The 12,382-nt window shown below is 38.9% G+C and overlaps 1 protein-coding gene across 2 annotated transcripts in view; it reads right to left on the minus strand.

Annotated features, from left to right (window-relative positions):
* Window positions 1–3,096: 3,096 nt before the first annotated feature.
* The window catches only part of cpn1 (carboxypeptidase N, polypeptide 1), a 13,588-nt gene continuing 4,302 nt past the window's right edge, over window positions 3,097–12,382 (minus strand). For both annotated transcript variants that reach the window (XM_020605356.1, XM_020605355.1), the window contains 8 exons: window positions 11,126–11,322; window positions 10,001–10,156; window positions 7,281–7,457; window positions 7,070–7,181; window positions 5,463–5,602; window positions 4,725–4,824; window positions 3,779–3,897; window positions 3,097–3,570 (listed from right to left, as the gene is read on the minus strand). In XM_020605356.1, the coding sequence (XP_020461012.1) occupies window positions 3,460–3,570; window positions 3,779–3,897; window positions 4,725–4,824; window positions 5,463–5,602; window positions 7,070–7,181; window positions 7,281–7,457; window positions 10,001–10,156; window positions 11,126–11,322 (1,112 nt within the window). In that variant the 3' untranslated portion in view covers window positions 3,097–3,459. The remainder of the gene's footprint in view (window positions 3,571–3,778; window positions 3,898–4,724; window positions 4,825–5,462; window positions 5,603–7,069; window positions 7,182–7,280; window positions 7,458–10,000; window positions 10,157–11,125; window positions 11,323–12,382) is intronic.

Consider the following 12,382-nt stretch of genomic DNA (forward strand, 5'->3'; position numbering starts at 1 on the left):
ATGACAAGGATAAATGTGACCAAAGTGGAATTTGCTAACTTGGTGTTAATCAAGCTTGTTGACACTCAGCTGGAAGGTGTTCAGTGGATTTCTTCTTAAACACGCAGCTCTTTTATTTTGAGTCATTAAGACAATAAACAGCTTTTTTAGAGTTAGAAAAGCATAGTTGCATGACTGTATGTCTGCTAATCCTTTTCCCAGCCATGGCCACTGTGTGTTGTGATATAAAACAGTGAATCCAGTTTTTGCTGTGTCTGCAGTAATAGCAGCTTCCTCATACTGTATGTGATCTTGTATGTGCAGAACAATTGCAGGAAACTAAACCAGTAGGCTGCAGAAAAGGGCAAAGATACAAGGGAGGCCACACAAAAACACACAAAAACAGGCTCACTCGAAGACACACATAGCAGCACACTCTACTGTACACTTTGCTATATTCACAGATTTGCTTTATACTGTATATAAAGTACAGACATAGACCATGGTGTCAGGTATAATTGAAATCTGACATAACAACACCTATATAATGAATTCATACTTATATTATTTTCCAGTTTCCAACCAGTGAAGCTGTTGCCCTTTATAATTCCATGCCTGTGGGCTTCAGCACCAGGAAAGCCCATGCAGTCACCTGCTCATGCTGACATGTAGTGTAACCTAACACATTGCATCATATATCCTAAAGGCTAATCACATCATTTGTATGTAAAATCTTAATCAGAAAAGTAACTGAAACTGTCATGCTGTGGAGAATTTAAGTACATTTAGTATATTTCCTTCAATTAAATTATTTTAACACATAATAAGGATTAAAACAACAGCACAAATAAAACAGATTGTATACTTTTATACAGTATATGCATGTGTCAGTGTGTGTATGTATTGTCCACGATGATGATGTGTGTTGTTCGACATAGCTTTATAGTTGAAAGAGTATGTATGTGACATATTTTTAAAGTATGCAGGTGTAAATGTATGAGATAGGTGGCAAGTATGTTGCATAAAGTGATACCATAGTACATTTACTATTAATATTATTAATAGCATTTATGATATTGAAAGCTACAGTATAATAATATGTATTGTGAAAAATGTGGAGCTACAACTTGCATTTATTTATAACCATAATGCATTATACCACTATACTGTTCATTATGCCATTATATCACTGTCCAATGAAAACCAATAATCTTTGAAATATCAACTTTGTTTTAAGTTACACAACAATGCATTTTCTATATATTTCAATGTTTTGTTTAAAGTAACTGGTCTATAACTTACGCTAACCCTGGTCCAACTGTGTCATGGGACGTCTTCATAAACTCTGATTCAGTGAATGTGGGTAAGTCAGTGTAGGAGGACTACTGGTGGGCTTCATTGACGCCACATTTGGCCAACTAAGCACACACACACACACCAACACTACAGCTGAGAACACTCCAGAGCAGCAGCACTGTATGAAATGCTGGCTTTGTCTTCTCTCACAGTGACCACTTTCATTTAAGGGCAGTATGTGGGTCAATTGTTGTCTTTGAATACTTGCTGCCAGTTGATCGTCACTACAACACACTGTAGGCAGAGAACACTTTGGCTGTTGTACAATAATCCTATTGTACTTCCCCTGAGAAGCAACTGTGATAAAGTATTGGAGTGAGAGAAATGATCATGGGTATTCCGGTTACTGGACTGATAGTTGAACTGATGTCAGTAACTGAATGACGTAATGACTGTTATGACTTTTATCATGACAATGTGTTTAATGTTATATGACTAATATCAAATTGCTTACAGCTCAGCTTTGACTTTTGGTTCATTGCTTGGCAATCTGATGCAAAGAACATAGCAAAATGTTCTATTCTCAGTTGCTCTCATCAGAAAAATCCACCTCTGAGCACGTCTTTGAGTTTACTCTGTTATGATCATTTAATTGTTCCTAAAATATTTCCAGTATTGACCATTACTTTGTTTCTGTTGGTTACACTAAAAGTTACCAATCTATTATGTTCTGCTGTTGAATTTATGCCACTCTTGCCTATTTTATGCTCAGACTGGTACCTGAAATGTAACATACCCACATAAATTATGAAAGATAAACAGTTAGAAAACAAAGGTAAACAAATGAGAGTTGTTCTGTCCATTCATTTTCCTGTGAATTGTTTGCAGAAATGTTATCCTGTCCTTTGCTGCCACCTCCAGGAAGCTGAGGCCCCATCTGGTGAAAAAGCAGAACTTCAGTCTTCATGTCAGCTTGTTCTGCATCTACCGTATCATCTGCTTTGCTGTTGCTTCCCCAGCTCATACCAGGATCAAGCAGTGTAGTGATCATCAAATGGTTTCAATGTCCTGTTGATATGAACTTGATATGAAGATCTCTGTATCTCTCTTTGGAAAGTCTGCAACAGTGTGTGCATTAATCTCAGTTGTTCAGCACAAATGTCATTTTGTAGCTTCCACTACAGATGCAATAAAGCATTAATTTGATCTAATTTAAAAGAAAATGGCTGAAATTTTTTCAAGAACATGATCTCTTTAGTAAACAGGAAATTCGTGTGACACTTAAACAGGACTTCTTGCTACTAGGTTTTTCCGCACCGTTCACAAACACTAGAGAATACAACAATAGCTTCTCTCTGACAGACAGGAAAAAGGAAAGACGCACTTTCTTGGGATCGGCACAGGTTGCACTGTGGTGACACATGGGTGAAGCCTGTAATGAAATTGTTAGTACAAGATATAAAGTCAGAAGTCAAAAGATACAAATATCTAAAATTGGCCTCCAGGAGTATTTTGGTGATATGAAATATAATAATTATTATAGTCATTATGGAATCATTATGAAAGTTGAGCTTTACAAGGTGCAGTGAATTTCATTAGTGATACTTCTTCATTTTATTTTGTTAATTTACTTTTATGTCCCTTCATGCTCCATGTACTCCTTATGTGTGGATGAAAATGCTACAAAATAAAACTTACTATTGCCATTACTGCTATCATTAAGAAAAAAAAAAACATTATTTATTCAAATGAATTAAAGCACTAAGCAGATAAAATACAGTAAAAACACAATAAAGCGAGAATAAATTAGGACTGAAAAAACAGTCTTTTATTTTCACTCTCCATTTTCATCAAATTATAATAATCAAAAATAAAATAGTCCTTTACAAATACAGGATAGTTGTGTTCATATAAATCAATATTGTTACATAAATACACCAGGTTTTTAATACAGCCAGTTTATTTTATCAACAAAAAACAAAAGCCCAGAAGTCTGAAATACACAATCAGTTGACTACAGAGATAAACTTACAAACATATACTATGGTCTTTTATCATTCCATAATTTGTATGTATTTGTATGCATGTATGAATGTACGTGTATGTTTTACGAGGGGCCTTTCAGTGTATGTATATATACAGTATACAGTATGTTTGTGTGTTGTTCTAATTAATGTTCTTGCCTCATCTTGGGCCGAGTTTTAAAGGGTTCTTGGGGGATGAGAGGTTCTTCTTGCTGTGGTGGGGCTTCAACTTGAGGGGTTGTTTCGGTGCTGTTTTCAAGTAAAAATTAAGCTGTCAAGGAAGACGTGAAGAACAAGGAGTGAGTGAGTGAGCGAGTGCAAACTGCATAAAGGGCACAGAGAAAGAAAAATGTACCACAAGCCTTTTGTGGGCTTACTCAAAAGCATATTTGGACTACGATCTACCTGGTTTATCCACTAAAACATAGACTGGAGAGTAAAACTATGAAGATTCCTGTCTTATCAGTATAAAAGCACACCTGTATAGCCTCGGCTGGTCCCACTGTAACAGTGCTGGTGGAGGGGGTATAACCCGGCGCAGAGGCTGTCACAGTGTAGGTGCCTGGTAACAGGAGCCTGAAATAGTCACCGTGTAGCCCTGGAGAAGCACAGGTTGAAAAAGATGAGAGGTTGAAACATAGAATCATTTAGTCCTTAATGTAGAGGAATACAAGTATATAGTAGTATGAAACTAAAATACTCAAGTAAAGTACAAGTGCCTGTGAATTGCACTTAGGTATAATACTTGAGTAAATGTAAATATAGTACAGTTTGCATTAAATTTAAAGTTCATTTTCACCACTGACCACTAGGGGGTGGCTTGTTCCATTCTAGTGTGAGGCCACACTTGTTTTTTTCATTCTGATAATGCAGTGAAATACAACTATAAAAACAGACTCTTTCGCCTACACTGTTGAGAGCTGGACCTTTTTCCAAGAAGCACAAAGGCACAGTTCATTTTGACTCAATGTTGGTGTGATTGAGGGTTTTTTTAACAGTTTTTGGACATGTTTTTAGTGCATATCGGGGCGGCATTGTGCGCAGTGGTTCGCACTGTCGCCTCACAATAATCAGGTTCCAGGTTTGAGCCCCAGCCAACCCAATGCCTTTCTGTTAGGGGTTTGCATGTGGCTGTGTGGACTGTGTGAAGCCGTGTACTCCGGCTTTCTCCCACCTGTCCAGGGTGTACCTTCCCTCTCACCCAATGTCAGCTGAGATTGACTCTAGCCCCTTGCGACCCTCTTCAGGATAAGCGGTATAGATAATCGATGGGTGATGGATTATTGCATATCATTGGGCAAGACAATAGTAGATCATTTGATATGTCTGATCAACTGACATATTTCGCAAAGGAGAAAAAAAACTCCCAGTAATAGCAACCAATCTGTACAACGATGAAGCAACACCCCTCCGGCTACATCTTACCGCTGGTCACATCATGATGGATGCCTGCTACTGAGATCTCAGCATTGCCAACTGGGTTGTTGTTTTCATCATACACCATGCCTTTTATCCCATGATGCACCTGAAAAAGGAGAAATGCCTGTTTGTAAATTTTATGCCACCTACAGTAAAATATAATGTGTGACATACAATAAAGATAAATTATATAAGTGAGACCACAAATAGCTTTATGATTGAATGCCGCAGTAGAACACAGCAATGATTACAAATTATATCAGGTCATAAAATACGCTTCCAAATGAAATTTCTAAAACCAGGGACCTTATTCACTTTCCCCACCTTCCCCAGCCTCAGAGCATAACAAGTACAGAGCAATATCCACAAGGCCATTCGCTTTGCTCTGTTTAATCAGTGCTGTGGAAAAGGTTTGCATTTCTGAGCCCTCCCTTGCAACTTTAGAAACACTATTAGAGGCTATGCATCAGTGTATTTTATCTCAGTGGGATAAAGGGGATTTTGTCCTCAAACCAAGGTCTCTTTTCATTGTTGATGGAAGGTAAAAGTCAGTTTACTTGTATTACACTGGATTCTGAGTCACTTTATCCAGGAAATCCCAGCCAGTATTTACAAGAAGCCAGATTACCTGACTCTTTACACTTGGCAGATGTGTTTTTGTGTATAACTGTACAGTATGTCTGTCTGTTGTACGACTGTAATACTTTACTGACATAACTGTAATTTGCCAGATTGTGCTCTGACCTGTTCCAGATATGAAACCAGTGCTTCTCGGTTGGCCAGCCATTCACTGGGTAGTGCTGATGCTGAAGGGAACTTATCACAGCTCAGCTCCAGGGTGATCTCAAAACAGTTGGTGTACAGATAGTTGAAGTCCTGCATGCCTAAATTGCACACAGATATTTGAGAGAGAGAGAGAGACAGAGAGACAGAGAGAGAGAGAGAGAGAGAGGAGTCCAAACTGGTTTACTTGGCCCCCACATAAACATAAAGAGAGTGTTCAGATTTTAAGGAGCTGATGTGATTTATAAAAAAAAGTGGAATTTAATAAAGCTGACTCAAAAACTGCAATTTTGGTCAGTGCCACAACCTCTGCTAAGCTGTTTGAATGCTGTTTCATTTATTTCGTTTTAGTTGGACTTTTAACATATTTGAAGTCAGAGTGGAGTTTTCAACAAAGCCTAACACATATGAGTCCAGGATTATGAGAGAGGGATCAAATACAACCTCACAGACCATGACATAAGACTTGGAGCAAAAGCAGTTGTTAAAATAAACACAACATGCTCCTACTAAATGTGACTGTAGGCGTTTTTATTCAGTTCAAAAGCTTACATCGCTCAACTCCAAAGCTCTACAGATTCATATTCCACAGAAAAATCCAGATCAGCCCAGACCAGGACTTACAGATCAAAGAGGCAAATATTGTTATTGTTGCAGTTTCAGAGTAACTGAGCTAAAGACAGTCTGATACATTTTCTGTACTGTATATTTCAAGCATTCTATGGCAAAACATTACTGTAAGTATCAATGAAATCTTAAAAGAAAGCTCAACGACCCAGAAACTTAACGAGTGAGGATATGGACTTCAAGTTTTACCACTTGTGATTAAAATGAGGTCAATAGAAAAGCTACACATATTCTAAACGTAAAACATGTGTGCATTCCTTTACGAGCATCTATGTTAAAGTAGTTGAGGCCTTATGAGGCAACGTTATGATGGAGTGAGGCTGATGAGTAAGTTCTGTGGATGAACATCCTCAGCTGACTTGTAAAATGTACAAATCTGTGCTGTTTTAATATGTAAATGGAACAGTATTTTTCACAATATTCACCAAAATTCAGATTAGAAATTATAACAAATATGGACTGGTGTGTCTGAAACATTCTGTTTATAGACCAAGTGCTACTAACAGTCATTACCAAATGACAAAATGAACTGGACACAAGTGGAAGCTTTGTGCAGCGCAAATATAAATCTGGAGTGATATAAATTTAAAGGCCGTGTTGGCGATTCTGTTGGTGAAGAGGTGAAGAACACAGGGGCCTCAGAAAGAGCCAGAGAGATCATGACGACACTGAAACAGGCCTCACAAACCATTCAATGCACTTCATTCATGCTGAGTCTGTGTCAGTGCCATCATTCATGCACGTGGCCTTGTCTTTGATGATAGTGGATGTTCTCTAAAGCTCGGATGGAATTTTGGACATCCATAGGGAATGTGATTTGTATATGTGAGAGGTAGCAAGCCCAGAGAAAATGAGTATTTTTACAGATACTGTAACAGTGGCATGGTTTTCATGACAGTTGCTTTCTCTCCTTGTACTTAAAGATGAGAGGTTTTGCTTACCTTTGGACAGAGAGTACCATCTGGCCCCATTGGTGATCCCCTCATCAAAGAAGTCCCCACAGTTCCAACCATTGTGCATCCAGCTGTGAGCGTACGAGTAGGTCCTCGCCAACTATCACCAAATGTAAATGTGCCCATTCATCCACACCATAGTTTTAACAAACACGCAACAGACATCTGGAAAGAATTCTTATTTTGCAGCACACTGTACCTGTCTGAAGAGCTTGTCATCCGGAGTGGCTGCGTATGTCGTCCGCAGTCGAATGCGGGCATCTCTTGACTTGTCAAAGGGGTAGTTGGCCACCACAGCTCCTCCATGGAGGTTGGCTGACAGGACAAAGTTGTAGTTTTGCATCCATTTTATGACTGCCAAAGTCTCTGGTTCAACCTGTGGAGGATATTCAATTAGAAAGCAGTAGGAGTGATTTACTAACAATGTACATGTCATATGGAGGTTTATACATATATATGCATATAGACACACACACAGACACATATTGAATCTAGCTACTCCTTGTGCTGTAGTGTATATAATGTCTAGATTAAATTATTATTAAATAATTAGTCCGTTCTTTCACAGTCATTGAAACAAACAGCTCAATGACATTTTAGTGTCTGTCTGCTACATACACTACTTGGTATTGTCTTGTTACCTATTGCACACAACTTTCACTTTATCCCTTAATCAAATATGAAGACATACTGTACAGATTTATTTTCACCCAGAACCTCTGGCTTCTCTTGGCTGAGAATCTAGGAAAATCCTATTTTTTTCTGCTTTGCCATGTGCACACATTTTACCTGTGATTTTTCTGACCTCTTAGCTCTTTCCGTGCTGCTTTTTCACTTTTAGGCAGCCAGGTTAATATTCAGACAACCACAGATAACAATTCAAGGTACCATCTGACCTTCTCAGGCCTAATAAATGTTTCTTCAACTTCATCTTCAGCTAGTTGCAGTGTGCTTTCTCCATCACTCTCCAAAGCTATAAGGCTCTAAATGAATCAGGCATTGTGTTTGGCACTTGTCCCTCCCTTTTCTGTTTTTAAGTGTGGAATTCGAAAAGAAAGATGAGTTTACAAGATGATGTTGGACCTCAGTTAAAGCTGCCAGAATCTAGAAATAGCAGTTACTTTTACAGTAAGTCCATAATACATAAACATTGTAAAGTAGTGATCTGTCAGCCACACAGTTATTTTGAAGGTTGCATAAGGCTGCAAATATTTGCCAGTTGTTAATCAATGCATTTCATTCTGTACAAACAAGATCAGTCTTAGGTTCAGATGACCTAAACAGAAGGAATCTCTATCTTAAACCTTCAAATTCCAGGTCAGGCTGCCATTTATTTTCTCTGTCACATGCTCTTAGCCATATATCATGCATGGAGACAAGGAGTAATTCCTCTCCTTGAACAAGGTATGTAGGACAATAAACACAGTCTGGCTCTCTTCAGGAACAATCAGGCCTATTTGAGCCCACTGACCTTGAACACAGCAGTTGTAACCAGAAGTTGGACTTCTGTTTTGAGAACAGGCAGGTATTTATTAACTGCTGATCCTTATATACTCCCATAAATGCTGTCACCGTGGCATAGAATGACATATGAGACACACACACACACACATACACATATTTAAAGGAGCAATGTGCCTGATAAATGAAAGTCGTGAATGCACCGAAATGTATATGTGAAAGTGCTTTATCGCTGTTAAACTGTCTTCTGTAATAACTCAGTAAGGTCAACCTTTGATGTCAGATAATCCACTCATGAAGACTGTAGTGTTTCAGTATCTGAAGACAGACTTACTCCAAACTGTTCTCACTGGAATTAGTTTCTCAGAGAAGCGATAACCAACCTTGTCCTCGCTGCAGTTTGGTATAAAAGGCTGGTGGAGTAAGGAGTAGTTAAGCAGATTTTATGATGTTTCTTACATGTGAAGTTTATTTCCTGGGTGCAGAATAATCAAAGGCAACAAAGACCAGAAAGGTTTTTTAGTTCATGAGTGGGTTTCATTAGTCTTATAGCAAAATCAATATCTGCCAAGGCTTTGTCAGTTGTTCACAAGCCACTGGAAAGGGACTAAAGCATCAACATTTAAAAGAAAGCATCTGTGCTATTAGAGACTTAGCAATGAACAGTTGACTGTGAGTGAAATCACAGGTTTGTAAACTATGTGGAAAGCAGGTAATGTACTCTGAGACTGCAGAGTAGGTCAGCTCAGCTTCCCACAGTGGTGGTGAAATGACAAAATGTTCGGCACAAGCTGGAAGTCTTTGTACACACGGCATACATATATTTTATCAGATGTAATGTTTCCCACAGTGTGAGAGCTTTAGAGGACATCTGCATGTCAGTGTAAGCTTATAGTAGGCTTGGAATTCATCTCCTACATAGAAAAATCTAAACAAAAAAATGTATAAACTGTATCTAAACCATGTTGGATCTCCACCTGTTTTAGTCTGAAACACAAAGGAAAGCGGCCTCTTTCTGACCGAGGGGAAGAAAAGAACAGTTTATATGACGGCATATAGGTTCTACAGTAAGATAAGCAAACACGCCTAAATGGGTCAGACTGTACAGACACACAAAGAAGAAACAGCCTACAGAAACAGCCAATTCACTGGGTTGACTTACCATTTACATTTATGGACAGTATCTTTTTATTTAGTTAAAGCTCAAGCTATGGCAGTATAATCTGATCCAGTATAAATTTCATGAATTCGTTGTCAACAAAGTTAAAGTCAAGATAGCTCAGCTATGTTAGTCGCTCATTATTCAACTCTATATTTAAACATTTACAACACACTCACACAAGCATGAAAAATGTGCTCATCCATCTTCCTCTCACTCCAACTATGCACACACACATACACACAGATGAATGGTGTCATGCCCCTGGGTCTCCTGACTGTTTATCCAGTAGCACTGACCTGTTGCTCCCAGTTGTCCGGCAGGGGCAGGTGGTGGTTTCGTCCACTGGTTTTCTCATAGTAATACATGAGCGCATTCAGATCTGGAAAGTTACGGTTCAGATCAATTTCCCTGGCGTTCCCTCGACCGACCAGGTAGCCATTGAACTCTGGACCCTGTTGACCCAAAGACAAAATATCAAGCTTTTCACACAGCAACTCCTGCTGGGTTACCTGGGCTTTTCCCATTAGAGTGACTTCATTCACATGTTTAGAATTTTCAAGCTATGAAGTGATATTGCTTGGTAGCAGCAAATGAAAAATGGCTTTCGTATTACATAACCTACAGTGTAACAACAGTAGTTGGATTCAGAACGACAGTATTTAAATCTTACATTTTCCAGTGCAATGAACATGAACTGATACTTTTGGCATTTTTCCTCAAAAGCTCAATTATTACACCAACTCAGCAACATGCCATTGGAAATGCTGGAAAATAAAACAACCATTCCGTTGTTATCTAGATGCTGCTGCACCCAAACATCTGTTGATACAACAAATTATAGTGTGGTATGTGTGTGTCGTCTGAGTGGCAAAGAGAGGGACTGGCAACTGTCCTCTGCAGGACATATAATTAGTCTCGACGAGATTGTGTGCACATGTGTGTGTGTTTGTGTTAAAAGGAGTTGCATGTACGTCTGTTCGTCTGTTTTTTCACAGTCCATATACAGTAATTACCTCCGGTAGAAAGCTAGGAGCTCTCTCAGGGAACTAATAGATGGGATTATTACAGACATTAGCAGACAGTACAAGAAAATGACCTGATATTGTCTGGCTCTAAGTTGCTAATCATTAACACACATATACTGATTTACATTTAAAATATATTATCAAATGCAGTTGGAAGGTATGTGTGCTGAATGTATACACTGAGGTGTAACTTAAGTCACAGGCGTTGAGTTTCACTGTATGACATTTCCACCATTTCTACTGGCATTTACACATTCAAATAAAAATGTGAAAAGCTTTTCTCTACAAGTGGCAAATGACTGCTAAAGAAAAACAGCCAAAGGTGTCTTTGAGGGAGACTTTCCCCTTTGGCATGAGGAGGCCTCGAGCTCACATGTACATCAGGGTGTACATTACCTGTCTGGCAGCCACTTCGTAACCATCAGGGTTCATGGAGGGCAGGATGTGGATGCGTGTGTCATGGATCAGTCTTGTGATTCGCTGGTTTCCGGCTCGATACTCCTCACACAGAAACTGGGAAAACTTAATTAGCAGCTCACGGCCGAGCACTTCGTTGCCATGCATGTTGCCCACGTACTTGAACTCTGGCTCCACTGGAGAGGAAGTGGAGGGGGAGGCGTGAGGTCAAAAAGCCACATACAGCCGCCATGCATGACATTTAAAATGATTGCTTGAGCACACACACACTTACTTTTTAAATTCAATCTTTTAGTTTTTCTGAGTCTTTGTGCCAGCGTACTGAGTTTCTAAACGTTACAGGATTTAAATTAGAATTGATCACTGCATAACCTGATCAATAACTACAAAGCTTTTGGTCAACAGTGGCCACTATGAACATGAATTGTATTTACATGATAAAGGCACACTGAATTTCCTTTCATCTATCAGGATTATCTCGAGTCATTTGTTTTAAAGATGTTATCATTAGGCCACCTGGCAAAGAACAAGTAGAATGGGGCCCCATACAGGAAACAAATGTCACCCTGTGAGGCTGTTTTATCATTTCAAACTCGTAGTCTTTGACCCCAACCAAGGCTTTCGCAAGTGACATCACTTGAGGCAATTCATTAGATTTCATGGCGCTCCCTCTGGAGCCACAAAAGGAGCCACAACTTTTTTCACATATGCAGTATATTCTCCAAGGCCTGTAAACAGACGGTGATGTGACTTTCATGTGGCATTTTACCCTTTAGTTAACATTAACCACTGTGAGCTACTACACACACATAAGTATGGCTGAAGCAGCAAAATGGCAAAGTGTATTCTCTTTATCTTTTATAAGAGAGAGATTGTTACCTCAGTCAAGGAGGTTTTGTTGTTACTGCCATTTGTTGGTTTGCTCATAGCCTAACTCAAATATTTCTAGATGGATTTTGCTGTCACTTTTTGTAGCGGTAGGGTATGACCCATGGAACAATCCATTACATTTTGGTTGTCATCTGAATCATCAACCCAACCCATGAATTCTTTTTAATGGCATTGTGGCGAAGCTGAGCTGCCTTGGAGGAGGTTTGTGCTCTCTGACAGCTGTTTAGTTTTTACTTGTGCCTTTCAAAATTTACATGGTCTTGCTTTTAAATAAAGTTTTTACATTATTGCAATTTCATGATGACAGTTCTGAATGAGTCTGATGATGACTGATCAAATTATAGG

Source organism: Monopterus albus, unplaced genomic scaffold (genome assembly GCF_001952655.1).
Source record: "Monopterus albus unplaced genomic scaffold, M_albus_1.0 scaffold69.1, whole genome shotgun sequence".
Classification (NCBI taxonomy): Eukaryota; Metazoa; Chordata; class Actinopteri; order Synbranchiformes; family Synbranchidae; genus Monopterus; species Monopterus albus.